Source organism: Aspergillus chevalieri, chromosome 4 (genome assembly GCF_016861735.1).
Source record: "Aspergillus chevalieri M1 DNA, chromosome 4, nearly complete sequence".
NCBI lineage: Eukaryota > Fungi > Ascomycota > Eurotiomycetes > Eurotiales > Aspergillaceae > Aspergillus > Aspergillus chevalieri.
The window spans coordinates 1896985-1917347 of record NC_057365.1 but is presented as its reverse complement, the minus strand read 5'-3'; the positions used below and the strand labels follow the sequence as shown (position 1 = coordinate 1917347).

The window sequence follows — 20363 nt, the reverse complement described above, 5'->3', positions numbered from 1 at the left end:
GTACCATGGACATGTAGACTCTACAAGTACTGTAGATTACCAATGAAGTACAGTGAGCCGAACTTCCGGCGGATCAGCTGCAGGGCTGGCTTGGCGTATTGCATCGTTGTATTGGTAATACAGACAGCGAGGCGGTGAACGGACCAATCGCGCTCCGAGCGCGCGAGAGATGCTCGGGCAACCGGGCAGCCCGTTGGTCCGTTGGCCGTGTACTGTAATATTACCGGGTGGATGCGGTCGGGATCCGATCGCCGATATGCCTGCAAGAGGAAACGAAGAATTAAAAAGAAATAAAAAAACTTTCAGCCTAGTAATCTTGGGAGGAAATCTTTCTTATGGATCAGATTTGGGATATTAAAACTAGCGGTCGCCCTTCTTTTTTCACCTCTCATAAATTCTACTCTGTACTCCGTACATACACTGCATACATACCTTGCCAACAGAATCCTTGCTGCATCCAGTTATCACGTCTACCGCAACCAACTGACTCACCGCCCTACCTGACCGCCTGTGATTGGCCGCTGCAGCCTGAGTCACCAACACGCATTTGCCTGGCTGGGTCGATCCCACTTGAGCTCATAACCTCATAAGCACCTCAACCACCCGCCATGTCCTCGCTGTCTTCCTCCTCCTCCTCTTCGTCTCTCGACTCTCTCGACTCGTTTGACGCTTCCTCCTACTTCTCTTCTCTTGCTCGAAGGCGTCAACAGAAGAATATGAGCATCACTCAGACATACTACCTCGCTCACACCGCCCGTAGGAAGCTCACTCGTGAGGCTTCCCGGGCGGACCACGACCTGCGACTGCTCGTCGGCCACGCCAATCTTCTCGATTCGTTGATGTTGGATCTCGCCGATGCCGAGCAAGAACAGGAACGCTGGTTTAATCAGACTGTCAACGGCGTGTCCAAGTCGTCGCCGTCACCGTCGTCACCGTCCTCGCCGCTCGCCGATACAAGACACATTCAATGGGCGGACACTATCGTGGAAGATCCAGAAGATGATTGGGATCCGGAAGATCTGTCGGATGCGGACTCGGATCTCAGTGATGACTCCGATTTTGATGAGGATGATTTCGCGGAGGAGCGCTTCGCCGTTACCACACCCATCCGGCGACCTACTCAATCACCCGTGCCTTTCGTGACTGAACGCGAAGTCCCTGGGGACTATGACGATGGATACTCCGACTCTGAATCTGAATTCGAATACGATGACGCGGAGGATCTGGCACATCTCACATTGACGCGGTCGCCATCGCGGCAATCACCGCCTGATCTCTCCTCAGACTCAGACGAGGAGTCTGAAGACGATACCATGCCTCCCTCTCCTCCTCAACAAACACTCGACACATTTGCGGATGACGAAAAGCAACCGCAGTCGAATACCATTCCACTAGACGCAGACCAAGCAGGTCTGTTCGATCAAAGATACTACGCTGCGTCCCAGTCGCAGGGTGCGATTATCGAAGCTTACTGAGCTTCCCATTTAGTTACTATATACGCGTTTTGCATTTGGCTTTGATGATTTATGATTTGCATGGTTGTACATTTGATCGTGATACCCTAGTTATTTAGCGCTTTGCATATGGTCTGGACTTGGATATACAGTATATTGACTATTGCCTCAATAAAAATTGACTCATCCCTATACACTTCCCGGTTTCTTCCTGTAACTCTGAACACGGATGTGGCGGATCGCCTTATTCTCGGCGCACCCTCGGTCCCGTACTGCCGTAACCTTAACCAAACCTATATCGAAAGCCTATTCCCGAATTCGTCGTCGAGCTTCCCATCTACCGAATCTGCCGAATAACACTGCTGATCGCCATCCACATGCCGCCGACAGAGCCCGTGCTTTTCTCCATAGCCCGCTGCACTCCGGACCCAGCAAATGGTCACAGATCGGGATAATCGTTGGATAACGTGCGCGCGGTTTTCTGGGGCCATAGACGGCGTCTTGGATTCGGGTGTCGGGGACTGTAGGGATGAAGGTGTTGATTGCCCCGGTTGGTTCCATGGACGAGGAGATGGGGTTCTACGCCTTGGGTGATGGGTTTGGATATACGGCGGGTTCTGTAGGGGCCTGCTGTCAATAGCCGCTAGCCGCGGACGTACGATATCCCGTTGAAAGCCTGGATTCCCGAATTCATAGGGATTAGGGAGAGAGTAATCGGGGCTTGCGGACGAAGGAGGTCGATGACAGTAGCTAGATTAGAGTTTTGCGAAACACGACTGTTCAGTCTTGTTATTCTGGGGTTTGTTTTTGCTTGACGTAGGTACGTTGTTGGTGTTACATCATGTTGACGAGATCTCATATCATGATTATTGTTATCGATCTAGATCTTGCTTCACTCCAGTATTGTTATTGAATATCATTGAATATTGCTAAGAACTCCTACCAACACAGAACACCTACGCTGGATATACAGAAACAGGTAACCAAGTAGGGCTATATCCCAAAGTAAACGAAACAAATCAATAAATTCCATTATCCCATTCTGTTTCACCATCAAAACCCCGTATTCCCCTTTGTCCACCCCGCACTGCGTTGTCCCTTTCCTCCCACCACGAACAAACAGCGAAACCCCCACATGTGACCGACTTGCGAAGATCTCTGTAGCCCAAAGCACACCGCTTATAACTGGCCTCTGTACGTGTCAGTGCACATTATGTATTCCCGGGAAACACGACACGCAGACAGCCACCGCATGTCAAGTCTAGAACAACGCATATCCGTTCTGGACACCGACAAATGTGGCATTTTAACTTGTCGACCTGACTTGTTTTCGCCCTGCCAGTGCTTGAACGATTAATGGGCAGAGATCGGATCATGTGGGGCTTATCTATCGATGTGATTTGATATGATATGATAACGATAAGCTTAGTGTTTGGCGGTGAGGAAGTACTTTTGATTCCTCGTACTTGTACTCTGTATTTGTATGTACTGTAATACGGGAGTAAGATCAACTTCCCCACTGCTGAAGAATTTGCACATTAGCGTTGAGGACTAACTAGGCTATGTGCAAGTATGTATGCCGATGTGCCGGTTTTCTGTATGGCATGCAGATTTTTTTTTTTTTGCTCGAGATTATCGCTGAATAAAACGGAGAGACTTGAATGACTCAATTGTTAATGTCCGGAATCCGGAGTTAACTATTCGAGTACGAGGAGACGGCCAATGACTGAAGAGAGAAAAATGAGTCAGGTAGAGTCATTAAAGTTATTAACCTATTGACAGGTCCCACTTCTGTGCCCTACGTAGTCTTGGGCATTCTTAGCGTAGCATATTCGATGTTCAGTGTGCTTAGTATACGGAATCTCATGCACAATAATATACACAAGTAGATACAACCTGAGATTGAATACAGACAAGTACAGACAACCAAGCACCGATACACTGATACTGTCCATCACGAGTATATCTCTCAATAATATCCCGTGTACTTCCTAGCGGGTGACTTCCTCGGTTCTCGGACCCTGGCATGGGATAAACTCGGAACGGAAGACTTTGGTCCCATGTCCGGAGATGACATTAATAATTGAGCCATTCATGCCGAAGGGTCCGATCCACGGATCACAGCCGTCAGGCCGTGGTGCAGACCAGATTGAGTACTGTATCCGTACTGCGTGGGTTTGGGCCGTCACAACAAGATACCATAGCGGTGTTAGCCCTAGCAGTCTATCCAGGGAATCAAAGTGCATAACATTATGCACATGGATAATTTAAGCAGTATCTATGAATCGGAAAAACAATCCCACGGCGGTCTGCACACCTACCCAATCAGGAAAGTATGACTCCCGTCACCGCCTTAGTAGCTGCCCCTCCTCCACCGATCATCCCCATCTCCCCTCTTGCATCATATCTCTTTCCACCATCTGTCTGTCTCATTCCATTCATCTCTATCTGTCTTATCCCTGCTCTGCTCTGTTTCTGTCAGTCACTTATTGTGTTGAGATCTGGCACAAACCATGAGATCTGCGTCTAGCGGATCGCATCATCCCTGGATCTCGAGCGTTTACAGCGGCGTAGCTGATTAGGTTGCGATAACAGCTTTGATTCTATCACATTCATCTGGACAAAACCGGTTACACCAGTCCAACGGACAATTTACGCTTCCGCTCCACCATGTCGAGGGTATCGTCACCGAGGGGATCATTCGAATCCGACTCCGAGCGCAAGGATAATGAAGCGTCCCGACCCAACAAGCGCATTTCGTACGCCGACGAAGCACCGCGCAGAAAGTCAATCCAGTTCAGTTTTGGAGGGGGGTTTGAGAATCGCCAGCATCGTCGGTCGTTGAGTGACAAGGGACTGGGAGAGAAGAACTTAAGGCGTTCGCATATTGAGTTCCAGGACAGGGAGAAGCAGAAGGAGAAGGAGAAGGAACAGAAGCAGAGTGTTATTCCGCCTAGTGCTAGTCGTGGGCCTTCGCCTCCGCCGCCGAAGTAAGTCGTTTGTCTTTGAGTTCGATTGGGGATGATTGGGTGCTGACGACGGTAGTACATACGAACGAGGTGTTTCCTTTGACACGTTCGATAACCCCGATGCAGCGGATTTCTCGTTGACGTTGAACTACAAACACAAAGGTTACCAGTGTACTCGACGGAGTAGGACCTTTCTCTGCGGGACGGATCAGAATGAATACTCCGACTTTGCACTTGAGTGGCTTATTGATGAGCTTGTGGACGATGGTGATGAGATTGTCTGTCTTCGAGCCGTGGAGAATGCAAGCGATGCGGGAATTGAGGCTGGCAGGTACCGAAAGGAGGCGGAGAAGCTGTTTGAACAAGTGATTCAGAAGAACAGTCAGGATGAAAAGGCCATCAGTTTAGTCTTGGAATTGGCTGTCGGGAAAGTGCAGGATATCATTCAACGCATGGTGAGTTTTGTTCCATCATCCCATTCCCATTTCCACACGCTGACAAGATTGATAGATTCGAATCTATGAGCCGGCCGTCCTTATCGTTGGTACACGTGGTCGGAACCTCAGTGGCATGCAGAGTCTGCTACCTGGCTCGGTCTCCAAGTACTGTTTACAGCAATCCCCGATCCCCGTCATCGTGGTCCGTCCGTCAACCAAGCGTGAGAAGAAGAAAAAGAAGCGATTGGCCAATCCTTCCCGTCGCAGCTATAACCATATCCTGGAATTGAGCGAGCGTCGAGGCAGTCATATTTTTGATCCCAGCTCGAGCACCGATAGTAGCGTGGCTAGGCTTCCAGATGAGGAGGCAGCAGTTGCTAAGGCTCTTGGGCTGCCACCGTCGTATGCAAATTCGCGGGGTTCACTTTCCTCTGGCAGGAGCAGCGTGGATGACCTGACCGCTCCCATGCTTGAGATGACTATGAAGAGCTCTAGCGGTGAGAGCCTGGAGGGCTCGGGACATGACAAGTTCGAGGACGCGCGGCAGTCACAGAAATTGGAAGATGACGAGACGGCACCAGTTGATAATGATTTGCCTTCTGCTGCCACCGAACAAGGCGGTGCCCTGTCCCCTACTGCTACAGATGTTGATTCTGGAGCGGTGTCAGAGCTGGGCGACAACCCAACCAATATCCCGGTGATTATTACTGATGGTACTCCTAAGGATGGATCTGAGACGAAGTGATGAATGAGGCGGTGCTTTGTTGCCTGCAACATGATAGGCGTTTTCTTTCTTCTCAATGGCGTTTTCGAAGTCGTTCGGTTTCTCTCTTTGTAAAGGCGCATATGCTGCTGATGGCGCTATGCAGTCGGGATGGTGTTGAAGGTGTGTTGCATGGCATATTATTTTTGTGTTAACGTTAGTGGCCACGGCCTTATATGAGCATATTTTGATACTCCAATGAATTCTGACGGGAATGAAATAGGCATGCACTGAGACGGTTCTCCGTAGAACGTATTTCCTATCACCTAACAGTAAACGCGTCAGGCCATACAGTCCCTGATCCCCCACGAGAAGAACCAATGGAAGTTTTCTCTCCCTGAAGAAACATTAATAGAGCGTTGATAATTTCCGACATCCAAAGTTATCTCTGACGGATCATTGCCTCCCGCGGATAATCCCCCCGAAGAACCACCTCTATCTGATCGGAACATCCCGGTTCAACGCTCTGCCCGGCAATTAAGTCCGAGGGCTGCCTGCCAAATCGGGATCCGCTCCGCCCCGCCGCGTTAAAAACTGATCAGATAAGCGGGATGGCGTCTTGGCAGGAGATGTTTTGCTTGTCTAACGAGCAGCTGCTTCAGACACTTCCATATGGAAGAGTATTTACCAGTGATGAGTTAATTAATTCGCCGGAGTATGCCCGGCACCTCGGAGATACCATCAGTGTTGTACCTACAAGCACATAAACCCGAGCCTGTCCTTTCTTTTTCTCTCGTGTAGAAGTCAATCGTTGAGAAGGAAAGAGATCAACAATGCGTTCTCTCCAATTAATGGCCCTGCTGGGCCTCGCGGCTCTTCCCCAGGTAGCTCTGGGATCGTGCCCGTATGCCCAGCAGATGGCCCGGGATACCAGCAATCTCCTATCAAGTAATCCGCATGTGCACTCAGCACGCAGCAGCAACAGCGATGCCATTACAGCCCCGGCAGGCAAGAAGGGTGTGTTCTTGATGAACCGGATTGCCCCTGGTTCATCGCAGCTCTACATCGCCAACGCGGACGGCACCAACGAACGCCCTCTCCTTTCGAACCCCGTCTTCGAGTACCACGCTGAATTCTCGCCTGATGGCCAATGGATCAGTTTCACCAGCGAGCGCAATGGGGATGGTAACTCGGATATCTACCGCGTCCGCACCAACGGCTCTGACCTTCAGGAACTCGTCTCCACCCCGTCGATCGAGGATAGCGCCGTGCTGTCACCGAACGGCAAGCTCGCCGCATACGTATCCACCACGAACGGATATAAGGCGAACATCTGGGTCCTGGAGATCCATTCTGGAAAGAAGTGGAATGTCACCAACACGCCTTTGACCCCTGCTGCGAACGAATCCCTGCCTAACGGATACTTCCGTCCGTCGTGGTCGCCGGATGGACAGTGGCTTGCGTTCTCGTCGGATCGGAACTCGGGATGGTATGGGCATGGGGATCCTGTGTTCTTGGGTGTTTCGGGATGGGAGCACACGCAGGAACTGTCTCTTTATGCGGTGCGCCCCAATGGGTCTGATTTCAGACAGATTGTCTCGAAGAATGGGTACTCGTTGGGATCCCCGAAGTGGTCGCATGATGGATCGCGGATTATTTACTACGAGATGACCCGTGAGACGACTTGGGATGCACACCGGCCGGAATCTGTGGGCTCTGCAAACTCGACGATTGTGTCTGTTGACTTTGCGACGGGCAAGGATCGCAGGGTCGAGGTTTCGGGGACTGGTGTGAAGATTTTCCCGCAGTTCCTCGATAACAAGAGTACCGTTGGGTACTTTTACAAGGGTGGTACCAAGGAGGGTCTCTATAGCACTAACGGTCGGTACATCAACACGACGGACATCACCCTCCGCTCCCCAGCTTGGTCCCCCGACGGAAAGAAGATGGTCTACGAAAAGACAGCCTGGAACGTCCGCCCGATGGAGAAGAAGCTGTACTCTTGGGACGACAACTGGGAGTACCGCTTCACAGATGTCTTCCCGCAACTCTCTAACCGGAACGTCCTTGCCTACACCGAAAAACAACTCGGCAATTCCTCTGTCGTCTCCAGAAACCCAGACAACACCACCGCGCGCCTCGTCCTTGACGACATGAACACCGACTTCATCAGCGCCTCTGAAGTCTCCCAGGGTCTCGCAGGCGCCTTCCAACCCTCCTGGTCACCTGACGGTCGATGGATCACCGTGGGAGTGGGCTACTGGTTCCAAACGCGCGCCGAAAGCGGCGGGTGGCTCGTCCGCGCCCCAACGAACGGCTCCTCTAACTACGAGGTTCTCACCCAATCTACCACCGATCTAACTACTAACACCTCCGCCATAAACTCCGGCTTCCCGTCTTTCTCGCACGACGGCAAGAAAATCGTCTACCGCGTCTGGGGCGCAAACTCCACCTCTGGCGACCGCAACCAGCTCGGTCTGCGCCTCCTCGACCTCGAAACCCGCAAAATCACCACCCTAACCACAGAATGGGACAACCTCCCCTTCTTCTCCCCCGACGGCAGCCGCATCGTCTTCACCCGCAAAACCAGTCCGACAAACTACGACGTGTGCACGATGAACCCCGACGGAACGGACATCAAAGTGTTGACGAGCAGCGGCGCGAACGATGCACACGCGGTGTGGTCGCATGATGGGAAGATCATCTATTCGACGGGGATGTTCGGGTTCCAGTATGAGTGCGCGCTGTACGATCAGACGTTTCAGCCGTATGGGCAGATCATGATTATGGATGCGGATGGGAGCAACAAAAGGGTGCTGACGGATTCGATTTGGGAGGATAGTATGCCGTTGTTTGTGCCGAATAAGGATCTATAGGTTGTCTTTGGGTGTAGGGGGTTGAGTTGGTTGTATGATATGATAGGATGTATGTATTAGATTGCATTGCTTTTGTTGTTAATGATAAAAGTTCATTTCGTTGCTCATAACATGCGTTTGATATTCTGTATTTTTTTAGGTACTTCCGTTGAAGTCTGCCATTCTGGCCGGCTTGTGACCGCGCAGCTTTAGTCTCACTTCATCCCAAGCAATCCTCGGTAGAACTCATCCTGAAAGCACGCTTCTACTGGACATAACTTCCTTGAGAACAATTCCTCGTAATGCCACAGAGTGCCATGCAAAGCATAATCTCGGACAACCTCCGCGGAATATCAATTATAAAGCTTCTGATAGGATGTAGAAACAAACAGGACTTCGTAAGGCAGCACTGAGAGGTTGGCCAAACGTTCTATCAGAGTCTAGCGGTCCTAGAAATATTTCCTAAGTCATTTGGTTTGAACATGGCCCGGCAGCCCAACCTCCGGAATAACAAGAGTAAACTTGCATGCCGTAGTCTAGTCTATAGCTAGGGAGCCAGAGGAAGCCAGCGGCGGGACTTGACTTCTAGGACGCCCACCTTGTCCTGCCGTGCTAGGGTTGATTACGGCTTCAGTGAGACAAACGGGTGATTCCTGATATAGGCTGTTCTTCAGCCAGACATGTTGGTTTGCTTCGCCAGTGATGTGGTCTAGTAAGATAGCCTCAATAAATTTGTATCAGTGCAACTTATTCAACGTGCACATGGAAAGACCACTGGCTTCGATGTCAGCCTTTCGACAGAGGCCCGATGCGTCATTTTAACGAGGTGTGCTCTTTTGTTGTCCCCTTGTTGATGGGGACAAGGGTTCCTCCACTGTCGTACGTGTTCTGGTCGTCACTATCACAATCATAAGTCGCGAGTTTCAGCGAGAGGAAGGCTGCTCCCCAATATCCGCTGGAAATCACCAGTGTCCCTGAGAGTCCCCTAGAGCAGAGCGGGTGCTCAGGGGTTGCGTTTTCACTTCCTAAGCATATTGGGCTTCGTATAGGATTGGTTTTTGGGCTTGTCTCGTCATACGAGCCCCATACGTCAATACGTGGGGTCTTTGGCAATTGCAACACATCGGGTCCGGTAATCAAGCTCAAATCATGTTCGAAACCATGAGGATATGGAATGAGATGATGACGCTTGCACCGGCCGTAAGTGACCGTTACAATCTAGGTGAGTCAATCTTTAGCAAAGGTTGAAAGGTACAATATGTTGGTTCCAACCATCCATGCTTTCTTTCCCAGGGACTTAGTCAACAACTTGCTCCGGACCATGTCCGCCTGGGTTGTTATGAATGCGGGCGCATTCGTTTCGGATATTGATTGGCTTCTAACACATGCTCCAACATTATTTTGTGTCTATCGGACATATCTCTGTTTGCGAGACGGGTATATGCGTGGGTGACTGGTTGATTGCTTTCAGTCCCTCCTCCCGACAGTCTCAGCCACAGGCTAATCGTCAATTATTAATTGACATTGGATGGCTTAGTGCTGACCGCGTGACTAGACTCGACATCATCTGCCGTCGTCTGGAATTGCGTTTGAACCCTTCGTTGGCGACTGATCCTATTATTATTAAGTTGTTCCTTTGGAGCATGGCAGGTCCATTGCGTTTCAGTGTACTAAATTTGTTGTGTTGTACGCTGTCTGCCGTCGAATACCTGGCGACAAACCCCTCCTTTATTAGGGTGAGTCCTCGTTATCTTTGAGGTGGTCATGCTCATTGCTGACCAGTGGCGCTTCGAATTTGAACACCAACTGTAGTTGCCTCCTCCATTTGTCTTAAGCACAGGACACTTCCTGAATGGTGGAACCGATGAGATAGGGATATGCGAGACAAGGTGAAGCTTCAAGTTGTCTCTTTGGGTTCAGTCATTCCCCTCAACACACTCTCACGGAGATGGTGATCGCAGGGCGAATTGGTCTTGAACACAATCAAGCTGGTCTCGAAGCCAATTCCGCGCATAATGCGAAACCCGTTCGGAATAATATGGTCTAAGGATAATATGTGAGAAACCAATCAGGGTAACGAAGATGAATCAGATACGTACAAAATTCCTCCCAATTATTCGAGAAGCAGATTGGCACGCTCCTACAAGAGGAGACTAAGCCCGCCTTGTAGAGGATAGCGTGCCAAAAGGCCTCCATTTGAGTGAGGGAAATGGATAGTTGTACATAATAATGGACGGGATTCAGCTTTGGTAGTGACGTGGAGGAATGGCTGCTTAGAGAAATTGCCCATGTTTTTTTAATGAGGACGTGGACAGGCCATTATATCGACAGCATTGTCGTTGCGTCCCAACACCCAGACTCTCATGCCAGGAAAGTGGAGATTGGCCCCTCAGTCATTCCAAGGCATTTGAACGCCCACAATCCCGGTTCCATTAATTATGTAACTGGGAGTTCAAAGCGACCATATTCCTGTCTTTATCGGATGAGCCTAGGTGCTCGCCCAGGTATTCGCAGAGGACGTCCGCATCTTGCAGGAGCCTACACGAGCCCATGATCAATGCGCGGGTTGCTGCAATGTTGGTATTGTTTGAGTTCCATGCGAAGGGTACGCTGTGGCAAGCTTTTGATAAGGCAGATTGATCAAGCGAATTAGTAGTGTTCACGAAGCGTTAGTCGCCACCCTGACTAGCGCACTTCCTCCCACTTTCCCTTCTCTGGACACAGCGACATTATCCCAACCAAGGAAGTCCCGGAAGTGACCAGCAGAAGCACGTACGGTGGACGGGGGAGCCTCCGCCTCACTCGCTGCACTAACAGGAGATGGCGCACGAGCGGGCACCTCAGGCACATGCACCTCAACATGACCCAAAGAAGCTAACATACGCTTGCTCTTGGCCTGTTTCCTCTGTATCTCCAGGTCTGCTTCCTTGGCCATCTGAGCCAGATTTCGAGAGTTCCGAGCGTCAGTGGCGGGCTTGGTGAGCGTGGCAGAGAAGACGGGGCACCTGTTCATTGCACTTTGAGGGAGTCGGGAAGGATACACGCATTAGCCATGAAGGAAACTAACATACTACTTACTGCCACATACGAACTGTCACCACGGTCCTTCTCAATGCAACGCTTGCATTTATCCGGGCGATTTTCAAAGGAGCAGACATGCAAAAGGTCGGTGGCCAATCTGGATGTCTGCTAAACGATAATGATCGTCTACATGTCCTGTTAGCTGACTGCCAGAGATAACAGCTTGGGTTTGCTCTTGACATCGGACCTGTATTGGAAGCTCTTCCCACCATAGAGGCGACAAAAGCCGTGGATAATTTCTATCTCGTGGATGGATAAAAGCCAATTGTTGATGGGGAGTGAATGCAGCCCCACACATTGGCCTATAGATCATCTACTACCGTTTTAGCGAATTGAGTCCCTTTTGATGTGGAATATTCCCAGTGAACTGAGCAGGTCAAAACAAATTTTCTCAATTAACACAATAAAATTGACTCTATCAGTTTAGTGGGGTGGTGGCGTAGTTGGGAGCGCGTTAGACTGAAGAGTTTAACTTCAGCCAAGTATATCTAAAGGTCGTTGGTTCGAATCCGACCCATCCCATTACCTTTTTGTTTTTGCTCGAGGTGCATGCTGTTTCAGGGAATCCAGCGAGGTGCTCAAATTTTTGCGGAACCACGCGGATAAGGACTCACCGAAGTGCCATTGATAGTCTGAGAATACGCGCGAGGATTGTTAGGGCCTCTTATTTGAACAACTCAAGAGTATCTTTTCGTGCTCTTCGCAAGGCTCGGGGAAACTCTTAAGCTTGTGTACCTTTTTGCAGAACCTGCAGTGGTGGTCTCTGGGGTGTGCTCTCCAGATGCTTAGAAAACGTGCTGCACATTCTCATCTAAGAGAACCAGCTGGTGAGCACATTCGGTTTTACACTATTTCCGTGTGAAGCTTAAACCTTCTCATCATTTTGGTTTGTTTGTGTCCCTGATGTCCCGGAGGTACTGATGGAATGAATCGAGCTGTACGAGGATAATCAAGTATATTGCAAGCAGAAGATTGAATAATCTAATAGCTATTTCGATACATCTACTAGTCCGGATCAGGTCAACCCTAAGCAGACACATGCAACCATTCAAAACTAGTTATATTTATTCGACACAGGTAGATAGATGGAAGTAGATAAAAGTAGGTGGAAACTTTTCTAACACGAGTTCAGTTTTTGTCTAATATGAGCAAGAGAAAATTCGGAAAAAAGGAACACCATTACAAGGGCGTTTCGTTCACCACCAAGGTTCATGCAAATGCAGACAGACACAAACAGAAAGAGAACATAGCTATTGAAGAAAGAAAAAGACTTCTCGCATAACATCAGCAAGGTCGTGGCTGGCCGGGAGCTTCATCTCTTCGTTTTCTCTAGTTCCGAACAGAAAGGAGCAAAGGAAAAAGCCTCTGGCTTGCCGGGTATTGGAAATGCAGTAGGGAGAAAGGAAAAAAAAGGTAAAAGAAAAAAAAAAAAAAAAGGGAACATCAACAGATGAAAAGAAGAATATCCCCTGCCAAACCAATCGGACAAACGAACAAATGGTCCATTCGAAATTCGAAACCCCCATGTTAGGTCGAACGGATGATTGTACATACGTCGATTAGAAAACAAGAGATAAATGGTAGAAGAAAAGAAGGGGAAGATGTCATAATTCAAGAAAGAACGACTTTTTTTCATCAACATTTCAAGTCAAAAGAAATCTATGATGCTTCGCCGTCCTTGGACGGAGGGTTTGCCGGTTGGCCAGCTGTGGGTTGAGCCTTGGTGAGCATAGGTGACGTAGGGTTCGACGGAGGAGAGGTAGCCAAGTTGTCACGGTCTTCCAAGCTGGCGAGAGCACTGTCTTTCATTAGATATGATAGCCATGCAAAACGAGCAAAGGTACGTACCTGAAAGCGTTGATCGAAGAAGCAGCCTCCTTGTCCTCCTTCTTGCCGGCCGGAGGAGTGCCGGTACGGCTGCTGGCCGCGCTGTCTTCACTACCACGGACCAAGTTGCCACCGGGGCCTAGGTTCCGACGGCTGTTGCTGCGCGAGCCCAGCATGCTAGACGGTCCGAACGACATGGGCTGGTTGGCAGTCCGGCCCGTGCGCAGACGACGCAGATCATCGCTACCGACCTTGCTAGAAGCAAAGTCCGGAGGAGGAGCTTGCTGACCGTATCCAGAGAAGTTGCGAGCATCTCCGCGGCCAATCGGGGGACGGCCACCGCCACCACGAGAAGCTTGCTGGCGCATGCGCTCCATCTCGGCTGCTTGCTGAGCGCGGGCGGCTTCTTCACGAATCTGTTGGATGGTCTTGGGACCCTTGTCGGCGTCCTTGGACATCCAGTTGGCCTTGCGCAGATCGATAACATCCTGTTCGAGTCAGAAAAAAAGCATATTCCATGTTGTAGGGCATAATAACTTACCATAAGCATGAACCGGATACGACTAGGTAGACCCTCAGTCTCCATCATCATCTGGATGCGACTGAAGTAGACATCCATCAAGGCGTGTCCCCTCTCAGAAACATCCAAGCTAGCACCAATGGTACGCAAGAGACTGGTCAAACTCTCAACCTCAGCTTCATCAGGCATACCCTCGTAGTCGACAAGCTTCTTAACACACTCGTGCATAATACGCTCTGTCAACATACCCAGCTTGTACAGCTCACCAATGAACTTGACGAGACCAAGACCACGACGCTTGGCAGCGGCGGCAGCGTAGTACTCGTCGGACATCATGGCGGCTTCTTCGGTCTCGCCCTCGGGCTTCGGCGGCAGGTTGACCTTCCAGCCACGCTCGAATTCCTCTTGACAACGGTTGAGCAGGTACTTGCGGAAGAGACTGCCACCGGTGACAACGGCGCCGGTCTTGTCGCGGATGCTCTCGTCCTGAATCTCGGGGCTCATGGTCTCAAGCATGCGCTTGCAGAACTTGGCGTAGATGGACGCCCAGTGGGCTTCGTCGGTGGCCTTCTCGAAGGTGAGCTGAATGACTTGCCGCAGGGTACGGCCATCGTTTTCTGCCTTGGACTGCGACACGATCTCCAGGATCTGGCCGGCGATACGCTCGAAGTTCTCGGGGGTCATCTTGTTCAGAGCAGCCTTGACCTTACGCTGCACCATGTCCGGAGGCATGTGGGCGGGGGCAGCCTGAGCGCCGGCAGGCTGTGCAAGACTGCGAGGCTTCCAGCCAGTGCCGGAAACCTGCAGGGGCTTGACTTCCATGCTGGCGGTGAGCGGCATGCTCTTGGCCATCTCTTCTTCCTTCTTGGCCTGGTGCTTCTCAGCACGCTTGCTGTTGTTGCGGGTGTTGGTGCGGTTGGAGCCCACACGAGGCGAGCCAGGCATGCCGGAGGAGCTGGCGCGTCCACCGATAGGACCCATGCCCATGCCACCGGGACGACCGAACTGGCCGAATGGGTTGTTCATCGAAGCAGTGCGGGCAGCGTTGGCAATGGCAATGCGGTCGGTGTTCGGAGGCAAGCTGTGACGGTTCGGGGCGCCGAATGTTCCCATCTGGAACGGTTGAGGCATGCCTCCCGTGCGAGAAGGAGTGCGGCTGGTCATAGGTGTGCGTGCGGACTGAGGACGCGACGAGTCGGTGTCGCCCACAGTCTCGCGAACGCGAGAATCCCAGTCGACGGACGGCTTCTCCTTGAAGACGGCCTGGAACTGCAGCAAGAATTCTTTGTTGTAGTGGAACTTGCGATCCGCGGGCGCGTTGGCGTTCAGAGCTGGGTTTGGAGAGGCGACCGACGAAGGGTAGGAGATCTTACTCAGGTCGACCACGAAGCGGGCTGTGTGCAGAGCCTTCATGGCTGCGCTGGGTTGAGGAGGCTCGACAGCCTTGCTGGTCTCGAGCTTGAGCGCAGCGGGCTTCTTGGCGGCACTGGCGGGCTTGCCAGGCGGGCCCATGGACACGTCGGAGATGGGAGTCGAGGCACTACTCTCAGCAGGAGTGCTGGGCTCGGTCTTCTTCTCGGCGGCCTCGCGCTTCTTCTCACGCTCCTCTTCGAGAGCCTCAGCCTCGCGTTCAGCATTCTTCATGTTGGCCTCGTAAGCTTCAAGCTCCTCCTTCTCCTTGCGCTCCTTCTCTTCCTTCTCGCGCTGCTTCTTGGCGTAGTAGTCGGCTTCTGCGGCAGCTTCCTTAGCCTCGATCTCTGCCATCTCCCGCTCGATGGCATCAAAGTCAATGTCATCATCATCAGCGGGCGGTGCAGGGGCCTGCTTGGGCTCTTCAGCCGGCTTGGCTGCTACTTCATCCTTCTTCTCGTCCTTGTTATCCTTCAGGCTCATGTCTTCCATGGCCTTGCGAGCGGCTTCCTCATCCTCGGCAGCCTTCTTCTTCGCAGCTTCCTCTTCTTCAGCCTTCTTCTTCTGGGCGGCTTCCTCGTCCTCTTTCTTCTTGCGCTCTTCGTCTTCCTTGCGGCGCTGCTCGGCCTCGTCCTGCTCGATCTTCTGACGGACGGCGTCTCTCAGTTCCTTCTTCTTCTCTTCGTCCGTTTTGGTGGCCTTGCTATCCGATCGCTGGTGCTCGGGACCGTTGTTGGAACGAGGAGGAGGGGTGGAAGTAGGAGTGGCCATCTTCACGGGCGAAGGGGTACCACGAGCGGGAGAGCCGGGACCCTTGCTGTCGAAGGTCTTGACGGCACCACTGCCAGGGTCCTTGATGACGATGGGGCTCCTCTTCGTCGAGGGAAGAACGAACTGCGGCTTGCTGGGGGCGGGACTGTTGGACGAGCGGCTGGCGTTGTGAGCGTGGCCGGCGCCGGGGGGACCAGCCGGGGGCTGAGGCTGGCCGAGGCTCGAGTTGGGACGGTCGTTGGACACCTGCGATGGCGTACGAGACAGAGGAGTCGCCTGGGTGGGGGGTTGTGGCGGGTACTGGTTCTGCATGTACGGAGCCTGGGGGTTAAAGGGCATACCGGGGCGCGGTTGCGGCGACGGAGGAGTCATGTACTGCATCTGACCCATGCCATAAGCGGCAGGGTTGTAGTAGGCGTAGTTGGGATCGTAGGCATGGGGGTAAGCCTGGGGATTTTTCACACGTGTTAGATATTCTTCAAGCTGTTGAAACTGACCACTTTCCGGAGCCAAATTAGGTATAGGAACAGGAAGTGCAGGGGGTGCATGGGATGAAGTAAAAACACGGGGCCCTTGGGATCTTCTCCTGGGAATGGGACCAGAACGCGGGAAATTGCCAAAAGCAGGAGGGTGGGGTCTCACAGGTTGGGGAGCCATGTGCTGACCGTAGGCGAACGGCTGAGGAGGCATCTGGGGAGGAGCCATGGGGACCTGGTTCATCTGGGGAGTCGTGGGATGAGCGTTGGCCAGAGCTGGGCTGCGGCTGGCCTGGTGTGGCGAATTGGGGAACGGGGCGAGCGGACGGCCCTGTTGGAACTGTGGGCCCATGTTGGGTCCGCCGCGAGGCTGGTTGGGCGTACGGAAGTTTGGGCCCGGCGAGTAGGGCATCTGACCCTGATAGCCCGACTGCGAGTATCCGCGGCCACGGCCACCATAGCCACCACGGCCGGGACCAGCGGGAGCGCCACCCATCTGGTTGCTCATATCGCTATGCGTAGACTGAGAGGATTCGCGACGGAGATGAGTCGATTGAGGGCCGGGACCAAGGGGGGCTTGCGGGCGCTATTCAGGAAAAAAGAAGAAAACATGTTAGCAATTTGTAAACTTCGGTATGTCCAGGTGAAACAAGATATAGGGAATATTTTTTTAATGCCCAAAGAAGCAATGTTGTTGGTGCCTGAAATGTAAAAAGAACGTACGTTTGCGTCACCGGCATCACCAAAGCTGCCAAAGTTCGGAACATTTCCCTGCGACTGGTAAGACGACGGAGGAGGGCGACCACCACTAGAAGCCGGCTGAGGGATAGGTGACGGAGAGGTCTGAGGCGAGGTAACGCGGGGGTTCATGGAAGGCGACACACCCAACCCGGACTGCGGCTGGCCGGCCAAAACAGCAGGATTGCCCATGGGGGAAGTCTGCTGGTTGGCAAAACCGAACTGCAAGCTGTTGGGACGACTGGAAGGGGCCCCGTTGGGGAAGCCCCCCGAAGTACCGGCGGAGGTGATGGTCACGGAGGGTTTGCGAGAGTGGTCGCCCTGCTGCTGCTGCTGCTGGGAAGCGGGAGCGCCATTGACGATGGTGACGCCGGGGGAGGTGGAAGAGGTGGTATTTGTTTGTTGTTGCATGGGTTTGCCGCTCACAGAAGATGCTGAGGTCGACTGCCCATGTTGCGAAGAGCCACCCACGGTGACGGGCGCGGCGGTCGAGTCCGTCGCGGACTTTCTGGTGGCGTTGGCGTAGGACGACCGGTTGGCCGGCGGCGCGGGCGACGAAGAGGAAGTGTTCGCGGGGGTATCAGAGGAAGCGCTCTGTCCTTGAAGGCCTTGCTTCTGAGGAGGGATCGAGGTCATTAGACAGGTTGGTTTCGAGAGGTATATCAAGGTTTAAGAGGCGTTTGTGTGAGGGGAAGAAGAGAGGGAGGAAAAAGAGAGGAAAAAAAAAAAAAAAAAGAGGCGATGATGGAAGGTGATGTCAAATCAGGCGCTGTTCGGAACAGACGCGAGCCGCATCAAAGGGGAAAATAAATAAGGGATTAAAAAAGAAGACCAGCGACTGGACGTGTCGGGTCAATTTGATATGTTCTTATCCTGAATAGAGGATATGGACGAGAAATATAGGAAAGAGAATCCCGGAGAGAGAAGAAAAGAGGACGGAGAGGAAGAGGGGAGAAAAATTAATTTTGGTGGTTTGCCAGGCGGAAGAGAGGCAGAATTTTTGTGCGAGAGATTCACTACAGAGTGTACACAGTAAGATGGTCGATTTGGTGCATTTCTTTTGTACTTTTCTTTATTATTGAATATATAATTAATATATTTTATTTTGTTCTGTATTTTTCATTCTATTGTCCTCGTATAGAGGTGACTGGAGATGACTCGACGTCAAATCCCCAGACGAACCACCATAGAAAACCACTAGAAAAATCTTACTGCAAGAGGCTCTTTCTGACGAGTCCACCCCTGGGCTTATTCTTTGACGCCTTTCGTAGTCATACGTGAGTCACCGATAAGCTACACAGCAAACAAACCAGGGATGCATCCACCCTATATAACCACCACTCCAACCATGACTACCCACCAGCACAGCCAAAATGATCACACTCAACGGCCAAACCCTCGAAGGCGGCGGCCAGATCCTCCGCAACGCCATCGCCCTCGCAGCCCTAACCAATCAACCCCTATCAATCTATTCCATCCGTGCTTCCCGTCCGGGGAAGAAGGGTCTTAAAGCATCGCATCTTGCGGCCGTGCAGTCCCTCGCTGAGATAAGCAATAGCGTTGTTGAAGGTGCGAAATTAAGGTCTGAAACATTGTCTTTCTATCCGCCTGCACCCACGGACATCCCACTGGCGAAACAAGAGTATAATATCAAGCTTGATACCCCGGGAAGTGTGTTTCTGGTATTCCAGGCGCTGTATCCGTATCTCCTGCGTGTGGGTGCGCTTGCGGAGATCGAAGGGCCGGTTCGTGTTAATATCACGGGCGGTACGAATGTGACATCCTCGCCGTCGTTTGATTATGTACAGCAGGTGTTGGTGCCGAATCTGAAAACCCTGGGGTTTCCGGGGTTGTCCATTGAGATACAGAAAAGAGGGTGGATGACGGGCCCGGTCGAGTTGGGAACTGTGAGGTGTTTGATTGATCCGTTGCCGTCAACTACGAAGCCGGATGGAAGTGTCGATTGCCGGTTTCCACGAATTGGCCTAAACAAATACAGACGGGGCACAATCACCAAGATCGATATCACGGTACTCGCTCCAGATGACGAAGTATCCTGGTCAACGACCCAACCCAGCAAGGACGACAAACTAACGACCCGCAAATTCATCGAACAAGAAACCGTCATAACTCTCCAGAATAACCTAAAACACCTACCACCACACATAATCAACCTAGGAAACACCCAATCCCCCATTCCCATCAACATCCACACCTCCGAACGAAGCTACCACCAAACACACATCTACATCCTACTCGTCGGCTACACAACAACAGGCTTCCGCATCGGCCATGACTTTCTTCTCGCAGATGCCAAAGACCCCCGCCCCAAGAAGAAGAAGCAAGATAAAGATAGCCACCAACACGCTCTCGTCCGGAATCTGATCGAGAGCTGCGTTGCGAATTTCGAGAACGAGCTTTGGAACCAAGCATATGACCAGTATGACTTGTTTGAGAGGCGGCATCAGCCGTGCGTGGATGAGTATATGCGGGATCAGTTGGTAATTTTCGAGGCGTTGGGGAGGCTATATCCCTCGGGAGATGACGAGAATGTGGAAGAAGAGGAGAGCCTCGAGGATGAACGATATTGGAGTCTGCACACAAAGACTGCACGGTGGGTTTGTAAAGAGTTTGGACTGAAGTTGAACCGTTAACCCTGTCCTTTCAGATGCTTCTAATGAGTTCAGAGTAGAGATCGAGAACGAAAAGAAGCAATCTGATTGGCTGGTTTTGGCGAGCAACCATTGAAGATACCTCAGGCACATATCGCCGGTCTTTCCAGAATTTACAGCGCGAGGGAAATAGTTTCATTTGTGGCCATGACTCACTAATCCAGATGATATTTGATACCATAGCAGCTCAGACACATCGTGTTTAATTTCTCATTTCTCATTACTGTTACGTGGAAAACTGTGCAAACTACATTATTCTGCCAACCCTATTGGGCCTAAGAGCCGAGTCATCAATGAATTATAAGTTAATTACGTATGGAGACAGCAAGCACAATGGGTTATAAACTTAAAACAATTATCCTGGCCCCATAGTCAATCGACACGATGCCACGATGGACCATTCGAAACTTTGTGGGCCGAGTTCGTGAGCTGCCATCCTCTGTCGAGGAA

At 51.6% G+C, this 20363-nt stretch overlaps 6 protein-coding genes and 1 non-coding gene across 7 annotated transcripts; 5 read left to right on the top strand and 2 right to left on the bottom strand.

Moving 5' to 3' along the window:
- Positions 1-608: 608 nt before the first annotated feature.
- ACHE_40705A (uncharacterized protein) lies at positions 609-1475 on the top strand (the record flags this gene model as incomplete). Its single annotated transcript, XM_043278934.1, has 1 exon — positions 609-1475. The coding sequence occupies one exon, from the start codon at positions 609-611 to the stop codon at positions 1473-1475; it is 867 nt and encodes a 288-aa protein (XP_043136663.1).
- Positions 1476-4124: 2649 nt separating this feature from the next.
- Positions 4125-5605, top strand: ACHE_40704A (universal stress protein; the record flags this gene model as incomplete). The annotated part of the gene is made up of 3 exons (XM_043278933.1): positions 4125-4444; positions 4500-4878; positions 4934-5605. The coding sequence occupies 3 exons, from the start codon at positions 4125-4127 to the stop codon at positions 5603-5605; spliced, it is 1371 nt and encodes a 456-aa protein (XP_043136662.1).
- Positions 5606-6396: 791 nt separating this feature from the next.
- Positions 6397-8439, top strand: ACHE_40703A (uncharacterized protein; the record flags this gene model as incomplete). The annotated part of the gene is made up of 1 exon (XM_043278932.1): positions 6397-8439. The coding sequence occupies one exon, from the start codon at positions 6397-6399 to the stop codon at positions 8437-8439; it is 2043 nt and encodes a 680-aa protein (XP_043136661.1).
- A 2638-nt stretch (positions 8440-11077) lies between these two features.
- ACHE_40702S (uncharacterized protein) lies at positions 11078-11431 on the bottom strand (the record flags this gene model as incomplete). Its single annotated transcript, XM_043278930.1, has 1 exon — positions 11078-11431. One exon carries the CDS (start codon positions 11429-11431, stop codon positions 11078-11080), a length of 354 nt encoding a protein of 117 aa, XP_043136660.1.
- A 496-nt stretch (positions 11432-11927) lies between these two features.
- On the top strand, positions 11928-12021 carry ACHE_t40009A. The gene has a single exon. It is a non-coding gene; the product is annotated as a tRNA-Phe (tRNA).
- Positions 12022-13158: 1137 nt separating this feature from the next.
- On the bottom strand, positions 13159-17877 carry ACHE_40701S (putative eukaryotic translation initiation factor subunit eIF-4F; the record flags this gene model as incomplete). The annotated part of the gene is made up of 5 exons (XM_043278929.1): positions 13159-13297; positions 13348-13814; positions 13868-16474; positions 16670-17089; positions 17227-17877. 5 exons carry the CDS (start codon positions 17875-17877, stop codon positions 13159-13161), a joined length of 4284 nt encoding a protein of 1427 aa, XP_043136659.1.
- A 737-nt stretch (positions 17878-18614) lies between these two features.
- ACHE_40700A (uncharacterized protein) lies at positions 18615-19895 on the top strand (the record flags this gene model as incomplete). Its single annotated transcript, XM_043278928.1, has 1 exon — positions 18615-19895. The coding sequence occupies one exon, from the start codon at positions 18615-18617 to the stop codon at positions 19893-19895; it is 1281 nt and encodes a 426-aa protein (XP_043136658.1).
- Positions 19896-20363: the final 468 nt, after the last annotated feature.